The 27023-nt window shown below is 36.7% G+C and overlaps 1 protein-coding gene across 1 annotated transcript in view; it reads right to left on the reverse strand.

The window, feature by feature from the left end:
* Nucleotides 1-3741: 3741 nt before the first annotated feature.
* The window catches only part of LOC136034526 (uncharacterized), a 38872-nt gene continuing 15590 nt past the window's right edge, over nucleotides 3742-27023 (reverse strand). Inside the window, exons 3-5 of the mRNA XM_065715752.1 lie at nucleotides 22931-25437; nucleotides 14798-15105; nucleotides 3742-4004 (exon numbers count right to left, since the gene is read on the reverse strand). Coding sequence (XP_065571824.1) covers nucleotides 3800-4004; nucleotides 14798-15105; nucleotides 22931-25437 — 3020 coding nt within the window. The 3' untranslated portion in view covers nucleotides 3742-3799. The remainder of the gene's footprint in view (nucleotides 4005-14797; nucleotides 15106-22930; nucleotides 25438-27023) is intronic.

A 27023-nucleotide genomic window follows, 5' to 3' on the forward strand; every position in this document is an offset into this window, starting at 1 on the left:
TTTCTTGCAATTAATTTCATTCGAGGGCAATTTTTCTCAAACACAGGGTAAAGAATATCTAAAAAATATTAAAAGCATCATCCTTTTCGTTGTAAACCACCTCCCAATCCAACAAACTAACTTTATTTTTAAATTTAGCCAGATTAACTTCTTTCATGCCACGCCGAAGAATCTTATTTTTTCTTTTAATTTTACAATCTGATAACTTCTGCAACAAACAAAGAAGCGGTAAGTGGTCCGAACTAGGATAGAGTAATACGTCGCACGTGCTATCTTCTACCATAACTTCACTAACGAAAACATTATCAATCAAAGTTGCGGAATGGTCCATTAATAGGGATGGGATACAATTTAATGGGAAAAGACCAAATGAAAGCATGACATTAAGGAAATTCAAATTTTTGGCTTAAAGATCTAATAAATCAAAATTAAAGTCACCCATGATTACAATTTTATAAGAATTTCGATTTATTTCAGATATTAAAATTTCGATTTCTAGGAAAAAATCCGGGCTAGCACCAGGGGGTCTAGACACCGATGAACTAAGAAGTGGATCATCATTACTTGTCACTCTTTCAATAGCAAAAGTTTCAATCTTACCTTCAATCCATAAAGACAAATCTTCCCTTACTTTAAATTTTACATCATCCTTTATTATAAATGCTAAGCCTCCCCTTCCCATCGCTGACCGGTTCTTGGAAATAAGTGTGTAACCTGGAAAATTAAGTAACAAAGCAGGACACTGTCCACTAATAAATGATTCACAAATACCTATCTTCACTGTCAAGTTTAATCTTCATGTGAAGTAGTTAAACGACAATTCAGTGGAGAATCTGGAATCCAGACAGCCTAACTGGTGCACTCGCATCATCTACTGCAACATATTTACTAAGCCTTGCAGGCTGTTTATCCGAAAATATCGACCGGCTACCAACATTATATAGAATAAGTACTTGAAGTACTACTTAAGTAAAAATTTGGCAAGTACCTGATATTTGATGCTTAAGTAAGAATTTGGAGAGTACTTATTACTTAATACTTAATTAAGAAAAACAATGAGTACTTAATACTTGAAACTTAAGTAAAAATTTGGAGTACTTGTTGCAGAACTGCCTCCAGAGCATATTTTGACATGGAGTAGCGACGAGGGATGTCAGCCCTGATCCAGAAAAAAACAAGGCATTAGAAACCTGCCTGTAACACTAAGCTAGGAAGAAACACACACACTATTAGGAATGTATAATTCAATGTTCAGATATATTCACAATGTGGCAGCGTTGAATTGATCACTTAAAGACTTGTCCAAACTGCAGAAAGTTGTACGGAGGCCCAGTCGCGAAAGGCAAAAGGAGCAATTCAGACATCAATCTTTCGTAACATCTCATGCTTTGATCAGACGACAAAGAGACTGAAGTGATCATAGGCTTAAAATCTAATACTGTCTAAAACCAAATTTCAGACTAAACTTTACCTTATTCTGTAGTGTCCATTCATCACCTAACTGTTGTATTATTTCCTAATCAAACAGTTCGTGGTAACGAACTATAGTAAGGATTGACCCGGCTAAATAGTAACCGGAACTCTAAAAAATGGAATTTTGATACCAATTACATCAAAAGAATCGCATTTTAATGCTGATTTTAAATATATAAGTCTCATCAAGATTAATCTTACCCATCAAACGTTACGAGCCTGAGAAAAGGGGGAAACACCCCCTAAAAGTTATACAATCTTAATGAAAATCACACCATCAGATTCAGCGTATGAGAGAACCTTATTGTAGAAGTTTCAAGCTCCTATCTGCAAAAATGTGGAATTTCGCATTTTTGGCCAGAAGACAGATCACGGATGCGTGTTTGTTTGTTGTTTTTTTTTTCCAGGGGTGATCGTATCGACTCAGTGGTACTAGCATGTGGCAAGAGGGTGCATTATAAGGGAATTTAAAAGTTCTAGTGTCCTTTTCAAGTGACCGAGTAAAATTGGAGGGCACCTAGGCCCCCTCCCACGCTAATTTTTCCCCAGAGTCACCGGATCAAAATCCTGAGATAGCCATTTTATTCACCATAGTCGAAAAACCTAATAACTATGTCTTTGGGGACGACTTACTCCCCCGCGGTCCCCGTGGGAGGGGCTGCAAGTTACACACTTTGACCTGTGTTTACATATAGTAACGGTTACTGGGAAGTGTACAGATATTTCAGACGGATTCTTTTGATTAGTGGGGGGGGGAGAGTTTAGGGTTGGAGTTACGTAGGAGGATTTTTTCATGCAGGAACTTCTTATGGGGGAAGAGAATTTCAATGAAGGGGGCGCAGGGTTTTCTAGGATTATATGAAAAAACAATGAAAAAATAAATATGAAAAGTTCTTTTTACTGAAAGTAAGGAGCAGCATCAAAACTTAAAACGAACAAAATTACTATGCATATTAGGGGTGTCCCTCCTCGTAATACCTCACTTTTTACGCTAAAATATTTTTAGTAATTTCAACTATTTATTCTACGGACTTTTTGATTCAGAGGTCATTCTTAAGGAATTGGGACAAAATTTAAGCTTTATGTAAAGAGAGACGTATAGAAGAGGGGTGAACCCCTTCATGTACGTAATAAAAATATACGGATATAGAAGATCGTTACATAAATTAATTCGAAAGTTACGTGTATTTTTTACTAATGAAAACGTTTGTAAAAGATTTAAAGTTCTAGTTGCCTTTTTATGTAATCAAAAAATTGGAAGGCAACTAGGCCTCCTCCCTCGCTCCTTTTTCCCTCAAGATCTTCCGATTAAAACTATGAGAAAGCCATTTAGCCAAAAAAAAAAAAATTAATATGCAAATTAAGTTTTAATTATTTATGTGCGGAGAGCCAAGATCAAAACATTAACTGAAAAACGTCCAGAAATTAAATAAAAAAAAAAACATTTTTTTTAAATGAATAAGGAGCAACACTACAACTTAAAACGAACAGAAAAGTTTACACTAAAGTTTTTTTTATTGTTTTAAAAAGTGTCCAACTTTAGCGTAAAGAGTCAAACTTTGTTTGTGAGAAAGAGTCAAACTTTAGCGTAAAGAGCGAGGCGTTGCTGAGGAAAAACCCTTTCATATACGGAGTGATTTTTGTTCGTTTTAAGTTTTAATGTTGCTCCTTACTTTCATTTAAAAGCAAACTTTTTTTTTCATTTAATTTGTATATAGAATTAGCTAATATTTTTTTGTAATAGTGTTGTAAATTGTATATTCCGTGTACTGTGGGTCTACAAAGCCCTCTTTAGGAACACACAAGTTTTCCATATGCATTTTCCCCAAAGAGCAAGGGTAATTATCAAGAGCGTACACTGACACTATGGCGAAACAAATCACCAATGCCATATAATAATTGGCCTCTCTTGGGATTGTTCACTGTAATAACAAGGCAAAAATTAGTATAATCAGTGTCACTGCAATTAATGTAGGCCATTTATTAGATATAAATTTTAGAAAAAACACAATCACGAGGCTTGAAAAAAATGCCAAGAAACTGCAAAAACTAGATGGCATTGTTGGTTCCCATGTAACATCTGAACTTTGAATGTCAGATGAGGCGGGAAACGCCACGTCCTGCGGCAAGAAGAAGAAGAAGGAGAAAGTGGTGTTGGTGTTTTTTATCAACACCGGCGCTACTTTCTACTCTTGTAAGTTACCTTTACTCTTTGTTTTTTCCTTAAATAGGCCAGTAATGATGCTAAAAATAACAAACACATCAAGGCTATATACAAGTAGACTTTAATCCATTGATGTTTCATTAACTCAAATCAAATATTATACTAAGGTTTTCCTGATAGTTCGTTGAGAGATAGTTCTTCCAGGCTTTTCTGTCCAGGGTGCTTGCTGCCCTTTGGTAGTTCTTTCATTGCTGCAACAATCATCTGAAAGCCAGGAATGACGCATCTTTCCGGAAATACAACAGACACTTCCACGCTTTTACCGACAAACAAACTACCCAGGATTGTTCTAGAGCCTGCTGTTAAGCTGTAAAAAAAAAACAAAAAAAAACATATATATATATATATATATATATATATATATATATATATATATATATATATATATATATATATATATATATATATATATATATATATATATATATATATATATATATATATATATATATATATTGTTTGTGCTGTTACATTGGTGATTTTTTTTTCATTATATATAATATATAAGACATTATAACAAAGACACACTAAGAGGAAGAAAAGAAAAAGAAAAAAAATGAAAAAGATACTGACAACAATTTATTTTAGCTTCTAAGCGCTCACTAGACATGGGTCAAATGCTACAACACTTCACAACTGACGACACGGGTCACTTTCAAACTGTTTGTGATAACGAATTGTAAGTAACTCGGCCTTTCACAGATATGTGAAAATAGTTCGTTTTATTATCCTGATTCCGAACATACATAATGCAACAAGTTTAATCTTACCATTCAAAAGCAACTAGCCTTAGCAAATGGGCGTAATTTTCGAAAAAGGAGAAAAACACTCAAAAAATCAAGAAATCTTAATCAAAAATTACTCTACCAGATTCGGCGTATCAAAGAGTCCAGTTTGAGAGGATTCAAACTATCACCCGCATAGACATGAAGTTTTTTTTAGAAGAAACATCATGGATGCGTATTTATCTTTATTTTATTTATTTATTTTTTTTTTGCTTGTTTTTTTTTATTCTCAGGAGTAATCATATCGAACGAATGGTTCTAGAAGATTGGCGAGGAATCAGTCAAACGAAAATTAGAAGCTCTAGAGCTCTGTTTACGTCACCAAAAAGGTTGAAGTGACATTAGCTAACCTCCCACGCCCAATTTCTCCTCAAATTTATCCCGATCAAAATGTTTAGATATCCGTTTTGTTCAGCATAGCTAAAAATTGCAATAGCTGTGCCTCTGGGAATGACAAGACACTAAAATTTACCCAGTATTTTCGATTAGGATGTCTACATACATTTTTTGTGAGGGGAGAAGATTTTCTGTAGGGGGGTTAGCGTGAGACAGACATTCCATAAACATAAAAGATAAATACAAGCTTTAAGTTTATGATCCCTATAAAAATTGACCATGTTAATGTTCTGCTCTCCTAAGTTTGAATATATCAACACAAAATGAAATTTTTACCGTTATTCTATAGATTTAATGTTCTGTTAAATTATATATTAATTCTGTATTCGTGTATTAGATCAAAGATCTAATCTATGTGCTAGATTAGATCTTTGAATTTTGGTGTCCGTGTTGTTTTGGATGAAAAATACTCTAAAAATTGATTTATTTTTTATAAACAAGTAAAGATTCTTCTATAAAACCATAAATAATTCCAATAATGCTGGTATTTACTAGTATAGCAATTCTGGCTTGGTCTATGTACACATCTGAAACTAATAAATCCAATGATGCAAACATTTTCTCCTTTTAGAGCAATGTACACCTGCAAAATTGTTGCAACATTGCATTAATTTTGTTGCATCGTTGTTTCAAACAAAAGTTAGAAACAAAGTTTTAGAGGAAATATATATCCTAAGGAATAATTCCTCCTAAGGAATTCCTCCTAAGGAATAATAAAATCAGTACACACAGCTACATGATGCCGCACAGCTTTGCACACTTACCACATAACTTTCTCAGTAAATCTTTATTATATGCCTCGACGTGTTTCTGAGTATTGAAAGAACCTATTAACCTCCTTTAATTCTTGGGAGGATGTCGTATGATTTTATAGGAAGGGCGGAGTCACAAATACAAAACAATAAAGACTTAAAAAAAAGAGCAACAAAAGATGCAAGAATGAGAATTTTGCGTCAAAGTCTGAGAAAATATTCAAAGTATAAAGGAAATTAAATTGGATAGGCTTTATATGGCCCAATGCGTAATTTGATAAATTATAGTGCCAATAATTAAAAAAAATCTCTAATTCTTACATTTGCTTGATCAGTATAACTTTATCTAATGTTCATTTGTAGGGGTACTGATTTTAAACCATTTTATTCATGATTTCACTATATTTGTTTAAATTATGACTATTTTCACCATGCGGTAAGCGATTTTGCTTGGAACAACGGTGACAATTTCTCTGGCCACATTTTTAAAAGCAAGATTTGTCATATTAAAAAATTAAACCCAAAATATTTACTTCATTAATTTTTTTGTCATGTAAAGATGAGGTTTGTAAGCAATTTTAACCATCTAAAGGAATTCATTTATTCCAATCGGTTTCATAAGGTAGCAAGAGCTAAAGCTCATATGGCACTTGTGACGAGGTCAGAAGAGCCAAGAGCTAATATGACATGAGCTCTAGCAAAATTCTAAGAATCAATAGATTGATTTAAAAGTAAAATCAGAGGCTTAATACCCGTAGGGATTTAAAATAAGAGCTCTGAGACATAAGGTCCCTCTAAATATTAAAATTTATTAAGATCCGATCAACCACTCTTAAGTTAAAAATACCTCATATTTTCTAATTTTTCATCTCCCTTCAGCCCCCCAGATGGTCAAATCGGGGAAAACGACATTATCAAGTCAGTTTGAGAAGGTCCCTGACACGCCTTCCGATTGTCATCGTCCTAACACGTCCAAAAGCACCGAACTCGCCAAAGCACTGGACCCCCATAACTCCCAGAGAGATTGGATCCAGTCCGGTTTCGTCAATCATGTATCTAAGACATTTGCTTATTCTACCCACCAAGTTTCATCCCGATCTCTTTACTCTAAGCGTTTTCCAGGATTTCTAGTTTTCCCCTCCAACTTCCCCCAATGTCACCAGATCTGGTTGGGATTTAAAATGAGAGCTCTGAGACATGAGTTCCTTCTAAATATCAAATTTCATTAAGATCCGGTCACCTGTTCTTAAGTAAAAATAATACCTCAGTTTTTCTAATTTTTCCGATATAACACCCCTCCAACTCCCCCAAAGAGAGTGTATTCAGTCCGGTTATGTCAATCACGTATCTAGGACTTGTTTTATTTTTCCCATCAAGTTTCATCCCGATCTCTCAACTCTAAGCGTTTTCCAAGATTTCCCATTTCCCTCTCAAACTCCCCAAATATAACCGGATACGGTCAGGATTTAAAAGAAGAGCTCTCAGACATGAGGTCCTTCCAAATATCAAATTTCATTAAGATCCGAGCACCCATTCGTAAGTTAAAAATACCTCATTTTTTTAATTTTTCCTCTCCTTTCAGCCCACCAGATGGTCGAACCGGAGAAACAACTGTTATCAAGTCAATTTGTGCAGGTCCCTGACACGCCTACCAGTTTTCATTGTTCTAGCACGTCCAGAAGCACCAAAATCACCGAAGAACTGGGAATACCCCACTCCAACTCCCCCAAAAGAGATTGGATCCGTTCCAATTATGTCAATCGTGTAACTAAAACTTGTGCTTATTCTTCCCATCAAGTTTCATCCCGATTTCTCCACTCTAAGATTTTTCCAAGATTTCCGGTTTCCGAGATTTCTGTTTCCCACTCCAACCCCCTATGTCCCCGGATCCAATTCGAATTGAAAATAGAGCATCTGAGACGTAAGATATTTCTATATATTAAGTTTCATTAAGATCCGATCACCCATTCGTCAGATAAAGATACCTCAATTTTCAGGTTTTCCAAGATTTCCGGTTTCCCCCTCCAACTCCCCGCAATGTCAACGGATCTAGTCGGGATTTAAAATAAAATCTGTAAAGCACAAGATCCTTATAATTATCAAATTTCATTATGATCTGATCATCGGTTCGTAAGTAACAAATACCTCATTTTTTCTAATTTTTACGAATATTCCCCCACCCCAACTGCTCCAAAGAGAGCAGATCCGGTCCGGTTATGTCAGTCACGTATCTTGAACTTGTACTTATTCTTACCACCAACTTTCATCCTGATCTCTCCCCTCTAAGTGTTTTCCAAGATTTCCGGTTCCACCCCACCCCTTAAACTCCCCCCAATGACACTGTATCCAATTGGGACTTAGAACAAGAGATCTGGGTTACGAGTCCCTTCTAAATATGAAATTTCATTAAGATCTAATCACTCCTTTGTAAGTTATATATACCTCGTTTTTTCTAATTTATCAGAAATAACCCCCCCACCACCAACTCCCCCAAAGAGAGCGGATCCGCTACAGTTATGTCAATCACGTATCTAGGACTTGTGCTTATTTTATCCACCAAGTTTCATCCCGATCCCTCCACTCTAAGCGTTTCCCCAGATTTTAGGTATTCCCCCCCAACCCCCCCCCCCCCCCCGTTTCACCGGATCTGGTTAATATTTAATATATAAATATTGTAATTTAAATAACAATACTGGTAATTTAAAATAAGAACTTTAAAACACAATATCTTTCTAAATATCAAATTTCATTAAGATCCAATTACTCGTTCGTAAGTTAAAAATGCCTCATTTTTTCTAGTTTTTCAGAATTAACCGTAGCCCCACTCCTCCCCCCCCCAGATGTTCAAATCGGAGATTTGACGCCCCGCTCTTTACGCTAAAGGTTTTTACTGTTTTAAAAAGTAGAGTTGAGAGAAAGTCAAAATTTAGCAATAAAGAGCGGGGCATTGAGGAGGGAACAGCCTCTTTCATATACGGAGTAATTTCTGTTCGTTTTAAGTTTTAATATCGCTCCTTACTTTCAGTTAAAAAAACTTGTTTTTTTTTATTTAATAGTATTAAAAGAATATCTATTTTACAAAACTGGTGGCAGCGATAAAACTGGGTCGAGAAGACTAAATAAAATTGTAGATTAAAACGAAAATGACTTTACCAGACGACAAAAGGACTTCCCTAGCAACGGTACTCGAAATTGCCAAAATTGTACCAAAATACACGGGAATTTCGGATGTCAATGAATTCATCGAAAAGTTGAGAATTTTCGACGATTTAACAGAAACATTTGACAATGAAGTCAAAGAACAATGCGTGAAGTCAAAGAGCAGCTAGATTAACTGAAAGTGCGCTAAAATTTTTTTAAGATGAAATGAAAGTGCGCTAAAATCAATTAAAGAAAAAGAGGCAAAGGACATTGACGCTTTAATAAAATCCTTAAAACAAGGTTTATAGAAACGAGTGTTTCCGAGAGGCTAAGAACAGAGGTAGTTTCGTTTAACGCCTCAACTAGTATTCGGGAGTATTCATATAGGATTTGTCGGTCTGTATGATTACAGTTAGGCAAACGCGAAAGTGACGAGACAGTACAAAAAGTACAATTACTAGTCAGGGAGCCACACGAGAGAAATGTTGATATTTAAGGATTGAGGTGATCAGCAAGCAGCAGAAGGTTTGAGTGTGCAATCTAATGTAATCGACCATGCTGAAAACGAAAATCGGCGTTATATAGACGACACATGGGTGCGACATCCACATTTCTTCAAATTCCCTAAAAATCCATCTTAACTGGCAAAAATTATATTAAAATCGATAAAAATTACAGATTACTCCAAAATTGTTCAGCCATACCTCAGATCGAAGGTAATTAAATAAAGAATCATATTCTCTTTTCAAAACATTTTTATCTTTTGCCGTTCAGTTGTAATCACAAAATTTTCGACGAAAAAGTTAACACAATTTATCTCTCTTTGGATTTTCTTGATCCATCTTGAAAATTTGCCTGACTGAGGTGTATTTTTTTTTAATGGCTTCCGTAGGAAATTTATTGTCCTACAAAATGACTGATCCAGAAATTCTCTAACTCTTCTCGTTTTTGAACTATTGACAGAAAAGCGGATTGACCCAATTTTTAGCTCGGATAAGCAGCGGCATCTATCCAGTGTGAATGCGTCAGGGTTCACCCGGCCAGATAGATTTTCCAAGATAAGCTGAATAGAAAAAGTCAAGCAAAGGAGTCTAAACACAAAATTATGGAGGACCTTAAACTTGATTTGCACTTGAGTGGAGCTTGATGCAAGAGGTGTAGACACTGAAGGTAGGCTTTCCTTGTGAAACATATTTACAGTACAAAGGTTGTTGACATGTCCTGCTCTGAATGCCCAGGTCAGGCAGAAGCCAGGCACATGACCATGCAATAACTAATAAATAAGTTGAATAGAATCAGACGATTCGTCGTGCATCACTATCTTTGAAGAAATGGGAGATTCACTGCAAAACTTGAAGATCTCAAGAGAGGGTGATGAGAACTTGAACTGTCTAAAGGAAAAACTTACCGCATTGTCCCCATGGTTAGAAAGGTTCGAGACTTCTCGTGCACGCTCAAAAACCCACAAGTTCTGGAAGCAGTACAAAGAAATGGTACTGGTTTTGTGGCAGTTTTTGTATAGTGAAAGATCTGGTGACTGGGATGGCCATCTTGAAGGAGCTAGCAAAATGCTTCCTTATTTAGTTGCATGTGGTCACTATAAGTATGGCACTTGCTTGATTGAGTATCTGGCTGAGATGCAGGGCTTACCTTCAAGAAGTAGATCAGGCATTCCACAATGAACTGTTCAATGTGAAGAGGAGGAATGCAAAATTCAACTGCATATCCCCAGACCATGCTGTAGAATCTACCATTAATTTAGATTCAAAAACGGAAGGTGGAATGACGGGTATTACCATGGATGAGTTGGCACTGGTGAAGTGGACTTTAACTCTTCCGTTCTGTGCCTCAGTCTCGTCTACATTCACTGAGATGCTACGCATTGTTCCCCAGACTGAGTTTGACTCCTCTCACCACGAAGATAACCCTTCCTTCGTTCTGCGGCAACACATGGCTGTTGATAAAGTGAAGTCTGTTCTGGAAGCCAGGCTCAATCCCTTTTGATCCACTGACGAAGATATGCTGAATATTTATACGCTTGAGACAGTTGATAGTGAGATAGCTGACAGTCTCCTCAGTGTGCGATCTGTTGGAAGCAGAGCGGTTGATCGCTACTTGGACGGTGAAAAAGGTGCCTTTAGCAAAGTAAAGGTCATGAATAATGAGAAGGCGAAACAGAAAAAAGCAACCAATACTTCTAGTTCTGTAAATAGCCTTACCAATGTTGAACTTCAAACTGTCAAAGGGGTATTGGTGAGTGTTGACTTAACAGGCGAAAGAGGACTTCACCATCTAAAGAATTTGCTTTCCCATGAGCTGCTTCCATATGCACCTTCTATATTCCAGAGAAGTGCCATATCTGGAATGGTTGTGCTTCGGACAGGAACAAAGTCAGCTCTTCTGGAGTATTTGAAAACAAAAATCAGCTTGAGCGAGTGGCCCGTTAACCTCGAGATTAGCAGTGAGTCGACTCACTCAAGGGTGGTAGACTTGATGCCCTACCTCAGAAGCCATCCACCAAATCCATCGGAAACCGTTGAGAGCTATGGAAAACGGACATTTTCTACGCTTGTGTCTTTCAACAGCAACGTTAAGGAGCTGCACGTCCTTGCAGATAGATATGATGGGATTTTTGGATATTCCGACGAAGAAGGCAAGGTGATCTGCCAAAAGGACTGCGGTGGTTGCCATGAGCAGCGAGGATGTTCAAACAGGTCTCCGGTAGCTCCAGGTAGACACTCAAACCTAGATGACTGGAACTCGTTGATCTCAAATTCCAAGACAAAGGCAAGACTTATTGAGCTTCTATTCGGTGAGTTTGAAAACTTAGTTCACCTGCTGCAAGCAGGGTTCACTGTGTACCTCTCGGGAGGCTTTCGAGACCGGATGAGAGTGGTGATGCTCAACAGAAGTGGAAATACTGATACAAACTTTGAAGAGCGTTTGAGCTGTACCCATGAAGAGGCCGATACAAGAGTTGTGTTACACATGTTGGACTGTTTGGAGAGGGGTTTCGATGTCGTTTTGGTCGATGCGAATGACACAGACATAGTTGTCCTCTTTCTATATCACTACAAGTTATTCCTTGGGAACCACCCAAATTGTGAAAAGCGGAAAGTTTATGTCAGGTTCCACAGCTATTTAGTGCCTATACATCGGCTTTGCAGCAATTTACCGAACGATTTTGTTCACTCCATCTGCCTTCTTCATACGCTTTCAGGGTGTGATACCGTGGGTTTCATGTTTTCTAAAGGAAAACGAGTGGTGGCCAAGGCTGTCGAGAAATGGGAATTGGAGAAACCGATTGCTTTGCTTGTCCAAGAGATACAGAAGTCAAAGCTCGACCCTGCGGTTCTAGAAAAATTCAGTGTGATTTGCAAAAAGGTCGTTGTTGCCTCATACGGAAAAGACCCAGGCCACTTTACCTCTCTTAATGAATTAAGAGTGCATTTGTACCCTCGAAAGCGGGAGCTTAAGAATTTGCCACCATCTGACGCTGCCTTTGAGTGTCTTGCTAAGCGCGTGTACCTGCAGTTGGACATTTTTTTGCAAGCAAATCGAGCAAAGCCACAGTTTCTGGATCCCCTGCAATTTGGCTGGATGTTTCAAGACGGTGGGGTTAGGCCAGTTGTGTCTACCCTTCAGGCATTTCCAGAAGGTGTGGTCCCCCAGTACTGCTCGTGCAAGCGCTGTACAAAAAAATATTCATGTGCTGGAAATAGACCTTGCGATTTACTTTGTGGCTGTGGTGGGAAGTGTTTTATGGACGAGTTTGATATGCTTGATGGATAATTTGATATGCTGAGCTACTTTTTAACTTTCGTAGTAACAAGTGCCGTTCATGAAATCCATAGCAGGTGTTAGTATAGTAATCTTTTTTTTGTTTATTCAAGCTTATTGAATAATAATCTTGTCAAGTTTACTAATAATTCTGATTAGGAATGAAAGAGAGTTGTAATCAAGGTCATTGTTGAGTATAGTGGCAATCTTCCTGTCTGAGATAATAAAACTATCCGCTACCAGCTGAATCTAGGCGTGAAATCTTTTCCAGCGCGAATAAAAAAAATTAAAATTGCAAGTTTCAAGGTCATTCGCGATGGTCCCTACTGTACTCGTCACTTCTGGCATCAGTTACGAAAGATTTGGTGATCATTGTGGAAATTTTTCCGAAACGTGATTTAATAGTAAAAAAAAACGCGAAATTTTAAATTTTCGGGGTCAAGCACCCCCCGTCCGAGTATATAACGCCCATTTTCGTGATCAGCGCTATCGATTACCCCATATTCCTTTGTCAAACCTTCTGCTGCTCACTGATCACCTACCCGACACATTTTCGTTGAGTGGCTCCCTGACTATACATACCTTTACACAAGGGTTATCAAAAAACTGCTAAGACTAATACTACCACGTAAGCCTGAAAACCCCGAGCAAGCTATAGCCCTGGTCGAAACGGAGGTAACAATTGATAAGGCTATAAAAATAAAAATTTGATGAAATGTCCGTAAATAGCACAAAAAACAAATATAATATTGACCAGGGAAGAGGGTAAAAACGTGTGAGGCTTGAGGAGACAGGTTTTGAACCAAAAAGACACGAAGGGGGCTAAGGGCCATCTTCTATGGAATTAACCGACCGATTCCGTGACCTTGAGTCCTTAGTGGCCTGTAACTATAGAAAATATGGCAAACCAAACCACCACCATCTAATGCAGACAGTATGAAAATCAACAACAATAGGTCAAAAATATGTAGAAGAAATTATACACCCCGTGGAAGCCAGGACAATAATTTCCCGTTGGCATTACTGTGGCAAACCAAATCACTATGCGGCAGATTGTTGGCATAGAATACAAAAGTAAGGGCCAACTTACAAAACAAGACACCAGTTCAGAACACAGGGTGTCAGAAATTTAGAAAGGCAGGGAACAAATAATACTTGACAAGCAACAAGTGATATTCCTGAATTTATCCCTAGATGTCAGAAGGTAAACCACACATAATGCCAAAATAGTAACACTGAAGAAAACTGGCAAAATCCCCAAAACTTTTGGACAAACAACAGTGGGTATTTAAAGGGTAAAACTAGCCTGTAAGGGTCGTCAGAGCTCTACCTCTTCAAAGACCCCTGTATAGTTTAGAATGTTGTGATACGGAGATAAATAATGATTTACCGGTTTTACTTTGTTTTGAAATTGAGTGTTTTCAAAATTTACCGTGTTTACTTGATACGGGTGCTTCAAAATCCTTTATTAAAGAGGAAGTTATTAGGAGATTTACTCCTAGTGCTTAAATCATGTTAGCAAAAGCCAGAATACCAAGACCTATGTAACCGACTAATGAATTTACTATTGAAAGACGATGAACAAGTAGAAAACACAAGGTTTGACACAAAAAGAAATAGTCTTGGTAACTGATATTATTGAGGAAATATATAGTTTTTAGTGCTTTGATAACTGTTGAATCATTACCGTTCGGACTTGAATATGTATAAATTTTAATAACAAAGTCGCGTTGCAAGAACTGTTGCTAAGTCCTTAAATAGAAGCTAATCCCAGTCCTCTGTTATGGTTTTCAAATCTATTTGTTAGAGTTGATATTCTCTGTTATGGTTTTAAAATCTATTTGTTAGAGTTGACTGACCTATTATATTATACTAACCCTCTATTTATAACATTATTTAAGCTTTTCGTCAGTTACCAGTAGGTAGGCTTCAGATAATTAGTCAGGCCGTCCCTAAGGAAGCGGTACCCGAGTTTTAATCAACTTAGGACCGTAACCATGCAAGGGCAAGGTTAGCAACCCATTATGGTATTACAAAATAATCTATTTTACAACAACTGAATTGAGTTAATTGAATTCAAAGGATTAACTTAATCGAAAGGATGGATTAAAAGTTAGACCTAATTTGTCTAAAAACAAATGATACAAAGAGCTCTTGTAGTTCTCGGTGAATAACAGATAAGTAATAGAATTTTATTAGAAGGGAACAACTCATTCATGAAAAGGGCTAAGAAAGGGGCTACTCACTCGTGATTGGTAACAAATGGCGACGAAACCAAAATTTTGGGTTTGTAGCAATTTTGAGGCGATCTATAGTATCTTAAACAACCTCTGTCGCAACAAGATTCTTTGTCCCTCATATTACATGGGTAAACTGGGCAACAAATCCCGGTTGGGTTTGCAGTCATACCATTACATTGATGAACGTCGGATGTACAATTCTTTGTGACATAATCTATGAGACGCGTAATGTTTGCCCCGTTCCAGTCCTTCAGGTGTTCTTTACATTTCATGCAAGAACTAGCCAAAATGGTATAGCCTTTTATGTCAGTTACCTGCAATTACAAGCAATACACTTTAAAAATAGGAATCGCTCCCAACAGAAAAGCAAAATTGTGACAACATCAACAACTAACATTAGAGGAAGTTTTATTTTAGGGGGGTATTTATTTTAGGGTATTAAGTCGGCAAAGGTAATACTACTACTACTACTACTACTACTACTACTAATAACTCACTGCAGCACCAAGCCGCCTGAGGCCAACACAGCTACGCACGCTCCTCGTCCAACCTAATCTATTTAAAGCCTCCCTCTTTACACCCTCCCAGGAAGTTCCCATTTCCTTTAAATCTTTATTTATGACATCCTCCCAACCCAGACAAGGACAACCTGCTTTCCGTGTAGCCCCAGACGGTTGACCAAAAAGGACAATCTTCGGTAATCTGTCATCCTTCATCCGTAGAACGTGGCCTAACCATCTCAACCTTTCTTTCATTATAGCCCCAGAAAGCGGGATTGAACCACACTTTTCGTACAACCTACTGTTTGAAATACGGTCAGTCAGCCGGGTACCCAGAACAATCCGTAGGCAATTTCTCTGGAAAACATCTAGTAAATTTGCATCTGCTTTTCGGAGTGCTCATGCTTCAGAGCCAAATTTGACCACTGTCATCACTGTAGCTTCCAATATTCTAATTTTGGTTTATAGACTTATCTTTCTATTCTTCCAAACTTTTTTTAACTGTGAAAAAAAAACACCCTGAGCCTTAGCTATTCTACTTTTAATATCTTCACTGCTCCCACCATCTTTACTAATAATACTACCAAGGTAACTGAAGCTCCCAACCTGATCAATCTTTTCGTTACCTAATGTCACCTGTTCATCTTCACTTATTCCTAGCCTTAGTGACTTAGTCTTCTTAACATTAATTTTCAAGCCTATTTTAGCACCCTGAACTCGTAAATCTCTAAAAATTCATTCATTTTGCTCAAACTTTCATCTAATATGCTTAAATCATCAGCATAATCTAAGTCCAGGAGCGTTCTTCCTCCCCATTTGATTCCATGGTCTCCTATTGCCTTTCCTGTGCTCCTTAAGACGAAGTCCATCAAAATGATCCATATAAAGGGGGATAGAACACAACCCTGCTTAACTCCTGATTTAATACAAAACCAGTTGCTAACCTCATTTCCTACCTTAACCGCAGCAGTATTATTCTCGTACATAGCGCAAATCACTTTAATGTATTTTTCAGTTATACCATATAACGATAAGACCTTTGTTAACGCTGTTCTATCAACAAAATCGAAAAATTGCTCATAATCGATAAAACTGAGGACCAAAGGTGTTTGACAACGAAGGGACTTCTCAATTATTAACCTAAGAGTGAAAACATGGTCGACACATCCTCTACCTTTTCTAAAACCGCATTCTTCCCTTAAAACTTTGTCTACAGCATGTCTCAGTCTAAAAAGTATCATATTACTCAGTAATTTGCTACCTACAGAGACCAGACTAATGCCTCGATAATTACGACACTCACTCTTGTCACCTTTCTTATACAGTGGTTTAATTAAGGTTTTCCTAAAATCATTGGGTACTTCCCCTTTTTCAAAAATCATGTTCATAATCTTCAGTAGCTTATTCCTAACCTCAGAGCCACCATATTTAAGAAACTCATTAATCATACTATCAGCACCTGGGGCCTTATTATTTCTTAATCCTTTTAGTACTGTCACTAATTCTTCCTCACTAAACAAATCTTCCTTCACATCCAAGGTATCACAAACTTTTTCATTTTCATCTATATCTTTTCCTGCAACTGTATCTCGGTTTAGCACATTCTCAAAATGTTCCACCCATCTTTCTTTAACTTTTTCCTCATCACTAATTGTGGCCCCATTTCTATCTTTAACTGGGACTAGTCCGGATTGGCTACTCCCTTTTAATTTATTAACATGCCAGTATAATATTTTACTATTATGCCGTCTAGCCGCATCTTCCAGATCCTCAGCAATTTCATCCATCGCCTCCACTTCACATCTCCTTAGTTCATATTTTAATGCTTTCTCAACTTTCTTTACATTCCTTTTGTCTTCATACGACCTATCACTCAGATAATTCTTATACAAACCCCTTCTACTCTCTATTAAACCTAAAGCTTATTCACTAATATTCCTAGTTGCAGTCTTAGCACTCTTCCCTAGGACACCATCAGCAACTTCACAAATTGTTTTTCTGAAATTATTCCATCCATCTTCCACATTTTCAAATTTTAAACTCTCAAGTTTAGTACTCAACTGTTCCTGGAATTTTTTTTCTCAAATTTTCATCCTGAAGTCTACCAACTTCATAACTTTCCGGGAGGGAGTTACCCTTCCGAAATTTCAGCTTTAAATTAACCTTAGACACTACTAGATGGTGATCTTTACTTTTAACATCAATAACGGCACTCCTATACACCCTAGTATCTTGTATTGATCCTGCTAGTCTTCTGTTTACAATAACATAATCAATAAGGTTTGCTGTCTTACCATCATGTGAATACCATGTCAACTTATAGGCCATTTTGTGACCAAACACCGTATTGGTTATAACTAGGTTGTTATACCTACAAAATTGCAAAAGCCTATAGCCATTACTGTTTTCTTTTCCTACACCAAATTTACCTAGGCTAGGATGATGACCGTTAATCCTATATAACCGTTTATGACCGTTTATAATCGTTTTCATATCAGTCTTTTCTCCTTGGGTATGTTTTTATAGAGGTATTTAAGTCAGAAAAGGTGATGACAACGGATCTTCCTTATCGTTTGTAACTATTTATGACCATCTATAACTGTTCTCATTTCAGTTTTCCCTTTGTGGACATGTTGTTAACTATAAAGGGTTAAATAAAATTATGCCAACCTTTTATAACCGTTTCTGACCGTAACCGTTTTCATATCTTCCCGTTAATCGTTTGTTACCGTTTATGACCGCTAATAACCGTTTTCTGTATCAGTTTTCCCTCTTTAGGTATGGTCCTTTAGAGGGGAAGTTAGATCAGAAAAGGTAATGAAGACGAAACTTCTCTGGAAAAAAATTTCGCTCCTTTGGCTGAAAGGACTACCTCAAAGGACATTAAATGTATTCGAATGTATATTGCAAAAAATGCACCTCTTTGTACCTCAAGTAGTCAGGTACACATTCACTACTTGACTAGTATTAAATACAGTATTATTAATAATAAAAAAATAATACAGGTCAAGAAACTTTTAATGCTATTTTGTTCGCTTTACTATATTTTTTATTTGCTTGAATATTATGTAGAAACATGTAGCAGTCAACCTAACGCATTGTGTAGTTACGCAGATTTCTATATTCGGACTTGTTTAAGGGTGCGTCTCTTTCGTCTTTCTTTTTTGTCTTTTGAATAGAATTTGTGTGTTTTTCAACGTTTTGTTTATTTTCTCTCATTTTTAATTATAAATGGAAAGGCAGTGTGGCCCAAGAAACTGTTGTTAGTAATTAGCATTACAGGCAGGTATTACGAAAGACATGAGATCTATTAAGCATTCATTTGAAACAAAACTTTGTAATGTAGCAAAAATGTTGGACCAGTGATTTGCAGAATTAAACACATCTTGAATTAAATCAAGCAAATTATATTATTTTTATTATTGTACTATTTTTATATATATCATATTAATATTATTAACTAATATTAATATATCATAATATCATCATATTACTATCACACACTATTATTTTTTATGATATTGTTATACATGTTTTCATTATGCTATTATATTGTTACAAATAATTATTATTATTATCATTATTGCAAATTATTACTACTAGTAAAGAACTCATCAAACAGTTCGTGGTAACGAACTGTAGTAAGGAGCGACCCGGCTCAATAGTAAACGAAACTCTAAAAAACGGATGCTAAAAGATACATCAAAAGAATCATATTTTCATGCTGATTCTAAATATATAAGTTTCATCAAATTTAGTCTTTATCATCAAAAGTTAGGAACCTGAGAAAAATTTGCCTTATTTTGGAAAATAAGGGGAAAACACACCCTAAAAGTCATAGAATCTTAACGAAAATCACACCATCGCATTCGACGTATCAGAGAACCCTATAGCAAAAATTTCAAGCTCCTGTCTACAAAAATGTGGAATTTCGTATTTTTTGCCAGAAGACAAATCACGGGTGCGTGTTTATTTGTTCGTTTTTTTGTTTTTTGTTTTTTTTTCCCATGGGTCATCGTATCGACCAAGTGGTCCTAGAATGTCGCAAGAGGGCTCAATCTAACGGAAATTAAAAGTTCTAGTGCCCTTTTTAAGTGACCAAAAAAATTGGAGGGCACCTAGGCCTCCTCCCACGCTCATTTTTTTCCGAAAGTCAACGCATCAAACTTTTGAGATAGCCATTTTGTTCCACATAGTCGAAAACCATAAGAACTATGTCTTTAGGAATGACTTACTCCCCCATAATCCCTGGGGGAGGGGCTGCAAGTTACAAACTTTGACCAGTGTTTACATACAGTAATGGTTATTGGGAAGTGTACAGACGTTTTCAGGGGCTTTTTTTGTTTGGGGGTGGGGTTGAGGGGAAGGGGCTATGTGGGAGGATCTTTCCTTCGAGGAATATGTCATGGAGGAAGAAAAATTCAATGAAAAGGGCGCAGTATTTTCTAACATTACTATAAAAAAACAAAGAAAAAATAAACATGAAAACGTTTTTTCAATTGAAAGTAAGGAGTCGCATTGAAACGTAAAACGAGCAGAGATTATTACGCATATTAGGGGTTCTAAAAATACTTTAGCATAAAGAGCAAGGTATTTAGGAGGAGATAAATACCTCGCTCTTAATGCTAAAGTATTTTTAGTAATTTCAACTATTTATTCTACGGCCTTTCTAATTCAGGGGTCATTCTTAAAGAGTTGGGAAAAAACTTACGATTTAGTGTAAAGAGCGAGGTATTGACGAGGATACAACCCCCCTCGTATACATAATAAAAATATAAGAATATAAAAGTGTGTTACGTAAGCTGGCACGTACGCAGGGTAGGGGCCTTCGGCCCCCCCCCGAAACTTTGTGAAATGTTTAATTTCCTCATGGTTTTTTGGGATTTCTGGCAAAAGTAGGACATTTATTAAGAATCTAGATACATGTGTGAAGCCTTTTTTGGGGGATTTTACAGCATGCCGTTATCCGGTCAAGTCACTGCCCAATTATTAACCCATTTTCTGTCTAACTTTTTACCCTCTTTGAAGTAATTAGCAATTGTGCTGTTATTTTTTTTTTGTAAAGAGAGTTTGCTTTCCACAGCAAAATAGAATTATCCTATATATTAGGGCGTTTATCCCCCCCCCCTTTCAGGATAAAGTACAGCTTTTAATGGATCAATTTTGGAAACTATCATTTTCCATCAAAATCTTCGTTTTTGCAATAAAAGAACTACCCCCCCCCCCCCACAGAATCCATATTGCACTGTTAACCCTAAAATTTCCCTTTCAGTGGAATATAATAGATTAATCACTGGTTCTAAATCGTTATGAACATAACCTGAGCCTAAAACATACTGTTGACTCTTCAGTCTTCTCCCCCCCCCCATCCGCTACAATACTATAGGATCTGTATTTTCCGATATACCTGCTTTTTGCATTACTAAATAAAAAAGTGCTACTTTATATCTGCTGTTTCGAAGGTTTTGCCCCCCCCCCGAAAAAAATCCTGCGTACGTGCCTGTACGCAAGTTAATTATTAAGTTACGTATATTTTTTACTAATAAAAACGTTCGTTAAAAATTAAAAGTTCTAGTTGGATTTTTAAGTAACCGAGAAATTGGAGGGCAACTAGGCCTCCTTCCCCACCCCTTATTTCTCAAAATCGTCTGATCAAAACTAACAGAAAGCCATTTAGCCAAAAAAAGAATTAATATACAAATTTCATTTTAATAATTTGTGTGCGGAGAGCGAAAATCAAACATGCATTAATTCAAAAACGTTCAGAAATTAAATAAAAAAACTAGTTTTTTTAACTGAAAGTAAGGAGCGACATTAAAACTTAAAACGAACAGAAATTACTCCGTATATGAAATAGGTTGTCTTCTCCGCAATCCCTCGCTCTTTACGCTAAAGTTTGACTCTTTGCCACAATTCTACTTTTTAAAACAATTAAAAGCTTTAGCGTAAAGAGCGAGGGATCGCGGAGAGGACAACCCATTTCATATACGGAGTAATTTCTGTTCGTTTTAAGTTTTAATGTCGCTCCTTACTTTCAGTTAAAAAAAAACTAGTTTTTTTTTTTATTTAATCATAGTACAAATCCACCTCAGGACTTCATATTGCAAAGCCACGTAAGTTCCTTTTCTATACCAAATCAAGGGTCACCACGAGAGTCCACGCATACATTCAAAACAAACGAAATACTCACAAAAAAAGAAATAGAGAACGAAAAGAAAAAGAGGTTTTTCTTAAACTTTTATGCTATAGCCTAATATGGATATTTTTGAAAATATGAAGCTTGCTACAAGTGGCTCCAGAGGTTAGTCCCAGATCTAGTAGTCAGACGGAAACCAAAATGATTTATCTCTAGTTGAAATTTAAAACATTTGCCCCCTCCCAAAGATTTATTGCCTCCTAAACTAGACTTTCAAAAACATCTTTTATTGAAAGTATTTTTATTGGAACGACTGAAAAAAACATAACTATCCCTAGACTTCAAAAATGAATTTTTCCCCTCCCGCTAAACTTATCTGAATTGATGGTCACTATATTTAGCTGAGTTCGTAGCGTGGTTAAAGATTGTTATTACAGATGACTATTCATTTAATCATTTGACTACTTTTTTCGCCCTCCTGAACGATTTTTAAATGTATATATATTTATTTGGTTTTTGGCCCTTCAACTCTCAAATTATACACGGGACAATTTATTATTTGAACTGTCTAGTAACGAGAAATTTAGTGAGATTGGGGATATTTTTGTGTATTTTGTCTCGTATTTACCATATATTAATTTCAATAATAAACTTTTAGTTACTAAGTTTGAATCTGCACAAAAAATGTGGTTCAATCGGGATTTCTAGGGCTATAATGAAAGCAAGTACAAGATGGCTAGGACACTTTTATGGATGAAGGATCCCAGATTGCCGAAATTTTGCTTGCTTTTTTTTCTGTCCACCTGGGACCAAAAAAAAGTAGCTTATGCCCGACTAAAGTAGGAAAAAGTTTTAGAGAAAGATTTAAAGGCAATTAGAACCTCATGAGGGGAATGGAGGGGGGAAAGAGTGAAGTTTTGAATAGATCAGGGTAAAGTAGGAGCGTGCGCAGCCGTTTTGGCCTTGGGCAGCTTGGTGCTGCAGGGGGTTATTAGTATTAGTAATAATTTATTTTGTAACTTTTTATGCTTATTTAAAAAGTAACATAAATTAGTTGTTTATTGCTTGTGAAAGTCGTTTTAGAAATAAAATCTATCTTTTCTTTTTAAACTGTCAAAAGGCTGTAGAATGCTGAGCCCACTTTAAAAATGAAAAAAATTGCAAGCTGACCAATGGTCTACGTAGCGCAGGTACCGATCTCCTGATTCCCAGCCTTTGGTCGGGAGTGCAATGGGCGGTTTGGGGAGAATCATCCAACACCTCCCTCATCTTTCCCCCAGATTTCCCCAGGTGCCCATATGGAGTGGATTGACTTGGGCTGAGCTTACAGTGTCATACCACTAACCTCCGTTTCAAATCAAATAACCAGCGACACTAGGACTCGAAGCCTTGTTCACACGATTTCAAGCTTAGCGTGCTAACCACTCGGCTAAGGGTGGTAGTTCAACTCAAAAATATCTTTAAATTGTTTTTAAATTTCAATTAGTAAATATTGCTACTTACATTTTTAACCACTTGGTCAATTGAAGAAATGTTGCAATTAGAAGTATGCTTCTTGTAAAAGTTGCCACCAGTAACATCAAAAATGGCAAAATTTGTACCAGCTTCTCTACCCTGGAAGAGTGCGTCTGAGCAGTCAACCTTCAAGCTCTGTTCTGACGTGATCGGCCTTACAAAAACTTCCTCAACACCAATGTGGCAGTCACGGACAAGCTCTTTATTGCCTTTGTATTTACCAAAGCAGCTTACATAGCGATTACAATCAAAAGGGCAGTCAAACCCGCACACTTTTGCACACCAGGCATACCCACACAATGCTGGATCGTTGGTGTGACAAGCCTTGAGAACCCAGATCAAGTCTTCATAATTATACCGTATGTCATCCCCCTCAAGTGTTGTTTCATTAGAAGAGTCTCTTGACTCAATATTGGATCTTCGAGATTTGCAACCACTTATTTTTCGTTCAAATGCTTCCAGAATTTTCAATTCTTTACCTACTTCTGGGTAATCAGTATTTCTAGGGCTTGGTCTATAAGCGTCAGCAATGCTTTTAGCGATCTTAGTATAAGCAGAGTGAGTTGATGTCATAAACCTGTTGACATTCCCATCCAAGTAGTTGAGAGTCGTGTTAATTTCACGTAATATCTGGTGCAACATGGCTGAAGATACTGTACCAAATTGAAAACCCGCATTTATTGATGACGTATGGTTTTTGTAGTTCTCTTTTATTTTTTCCATCAAATCTTTATTACCATCAACAATCGACTCAATGGTTTTCGCGAGTAGATCTAACTTATTTTTCCAGTCTTTGTTATTTGCAGAAACTAAGCTACTTAATCCGCCTATTGTAGCTGATTCCATCTTATGTTGTTCTTCAATAAGCTCGCGTAGTCCTTTAAGATCGTCAGTCTTTTGCAAGAGATTTCCATTATATTCAGAACTTTGAGCTTCGTATTGGTCAAATCTATCATTAACAGTTTTTATAAGATCAGTCAACAGTTTCATTGCAAATGTTAGAGTTGTTGACAAAGCAAGCACGTTCTTTTGCAGCTTTTCTGAACTTTCATTTTTAACATCTTCATTTACAAGATCGTCGACATGTGCAACTCTTTTATCAAGTTCCCCAATCATCTTAAGAATATCTTCTAAAAGTTTACTTGTTCGTGTAATTTTGAAAGCCAGACTTGATACCTCTCGTTTGAGTACGCTTTCAATTGATCCTTGATGACTGTCTTTCGTTTCCATACTTTTAACGACATTAGTTTCTAAATTGTTGAAGAGCTCATTTTGAATATTTTTCATTTCACTTAGTTCCATCTTAATAAATTTGCCAAGTGCAACAATCAAAGTGCTTGTGAAGTTTTTGAAATTTTCAAGATTCAGTGCAGGCTCATTTTCACTTAACTTCAATACAAGATAATTGAGATCTTCTATTTTCTTTCCTATTCCCCCAAGAGCGGTATTAGCTGCAGTTTGTAGAAGACATGCATCACACCGAGGCTTTGCAATTGACGATAAGCTACCTATAGCAGAAGATAGTGATTCAACACCAGCTTTATTTTCTGTTGTTAAGTCTTTAAGCTCTAATATTTGGCTCATAATCTTTTTCATATCATCAATATTTTCTAAAATCTTTTCACTTAAGGAGTCAACTTGATTACTAATATTTTCTTCAACTGTCGTAACTGTTGTTTTGACCTGGGTTACAGATTTGAATATATCGTAAGCGTCGATCTTCTGCGAAACTGATGCCACCGGTAGATCATTGAGTCTTTTTCTTGTATCATTTACAAGATCAACTAGCTCATCAATGATTGAGTTCATCATTGTAGCAATAATACTTGTATTGGTTGCAGTTTTAACTGAGCTGGGTAAAGGCTTGTCTAAAACCTTTGTACCAAACATTCTCTGAAAGACCTGATCTATATACCACTGAACCATTGTGGTGTTTTGCGACTGTTGCTTTAAAAGAGTTACAAGGGTTTTATTTACTCCTCCCACCAATGACGCTATTTCATCAGTCTGTAAAGACGCGGCGTAAGTTTCAGGATCTCTTACGATGTCGTAAAACATTAAATCCATGTTCTTTTGTATTGAATCAACGTCAGCCGATTTTAAGTAAAAGTTTCCATCTTCATTTACAAATTGGGATAAATTATTAAAAATGAGGTTAAGCTCCTTTGAGGCAGATGCTAGCAAGTCTTTGCCATTATTAGTCTTATAGGATGGACTTGTCATGTTTTTAAGTGCTTCTTTTTTCAGACGAATTATGTACCTGTCCTTTTGATTTTCTTCCTTTATTTGAGAGCTAAATGGGTTCTCTAAGGGAATTAAAGCTCCTTCTTCAACACTGTTGTCATGTTCTGCTCTTATTACTTGTGGAATATCCGTGCTTTTATTTTCGCTGGTGACATTCGTCACGTTTGTCAAACTTTCTGCTACATAAGCATCTCCAAGTTCTCCCTTCGCACTCTCTACAATAGCCACTTCTTTAACAACGCTGTTGGTATCTGAAATTTTAAAGTCTAATTAAAGAAAGGCATGAGTACATAGATGGTGTAGGGAATACATTTCACCTGTACAACTGTGCAGAGATGATATAGAGAAAAATGCTTGCACAAAATTTTTTTCTTTATTGTCATTGTTAAATCGTGAGAATTTTAAATATTATTACACTTTTTAAGGATGAAACTTGTCACGGGAAACTTTTTCTGATCCTCCCTGCAAGTTTTGGGTGGGGCGGTAAAACTAAAGATGGTTCTTAGGTAACAGGATCAGGCCTCTTTTTAATCTAAAATCGGGTATCAGCTTGCTCATACCGATACCAAGAAATTTATAGGTATTTGAAATTGGGGAGTTGGATTGCTAATTTTGATGCTTAAAAGATCAATAAGTAATGTATAAAGTATTAATTTTTAAGCTTTATTAAAAACTACTATTCTAATTTCACAGGCACATGCACTGGTGGAATTATGAGTTGGTAATTTTGGTACTAAGAAAATCAATAAAGTGACGCAGAATGCATGCTAGTTCCTTCATTTATACATCGATGAAACATGGGAGAAAATGTCTTTTTTGATTAATTATCTCCCCCACCCTCCCCAATAGTAAAGAGTGTAATGAACTAGGAATTAACAAAAATTTTACGGGGAGAAATATCAGCCCTTGATACGTCATTTAATGTAGCCTATTTTTATTCAAAAAATTTTGACTTTTTCAAAAAAAGATACCAAGGTGATTCACCCTCTCAGGGAGAATCGCCTTGATTATTTGCTAACTCTTTCTGAGGGAGTTAGCAAATAATTTTTGACAATTTTTTCAGATGCGTAGAAATATCAGATATGAAGTTTAAGCGGGCGGATAAGAATTCTGACATGTATGAATGATTGAATATATTTCTGCTGCTGCTACTACTACCATTAGCATAAACTCACCCCGCCAGGCCACCTGAAGCCAACACAGCTACTCACACTCCTCCCTAACAATTTATTCAAAACCTTTCTCTTTCCACCCTCCCAACAAGTTCGCATTTTCCTTAAATCTTTCCTTGCGACGTCTTCCAACCCCAACTGAGGACAGCCCACTTTTCGTTTAGTCCTAGACGGTTGGCCAGAAAGGACAATCTTTAGCAATCTGTCAAACTGCATCTGCAAAATGAAATCCCAACCGTTTTCTCATTATAGCCTTTGAACATGGGATTGAACCACACTTTCGTACAGCCTATTGTTTGAAATACGGTCAGTGAGTCGGATACCCAAAATAATCCGTAGGCAATTTCTCTGGGAAACATCTATCAAATCTAACTTCTGTTTTTAGAAACACCCATGCTTGAGAGCCATACTTGACCACTGTAATCACTCTAGCTTCCAATATTCTAATCTTGGTTCTCGGACTTAGTTTCCTATTCTTACAAACTTTTTACAATTATGAGGAACACTCTGGGCTTTATCTATTCCACTTTTAACGTCTCCACTGCACCCACCGTCATTACTAATAATACTACCTACCATACTACCCGAAGTATTACTAATACTACCCTAGGTAAGTGAAGCTTTACTTGATCTGTCTTTTTGCTACCCAGCGTTTCCTTTTCATC

This window comes from Artemia franciscana, chromosome 13, assembly GCF_032884065.1.
Source record: "Artemia franciscana chromosome 13, ASM3288406v1, whole genome shotgun sequence".
Classification (NCBI taxonomy): Eukaryota; Metazoa; Arthropoda; class Branchiopoda; order Anostraca; family Artemiidae; genus Artemia; species Artemia franciscana.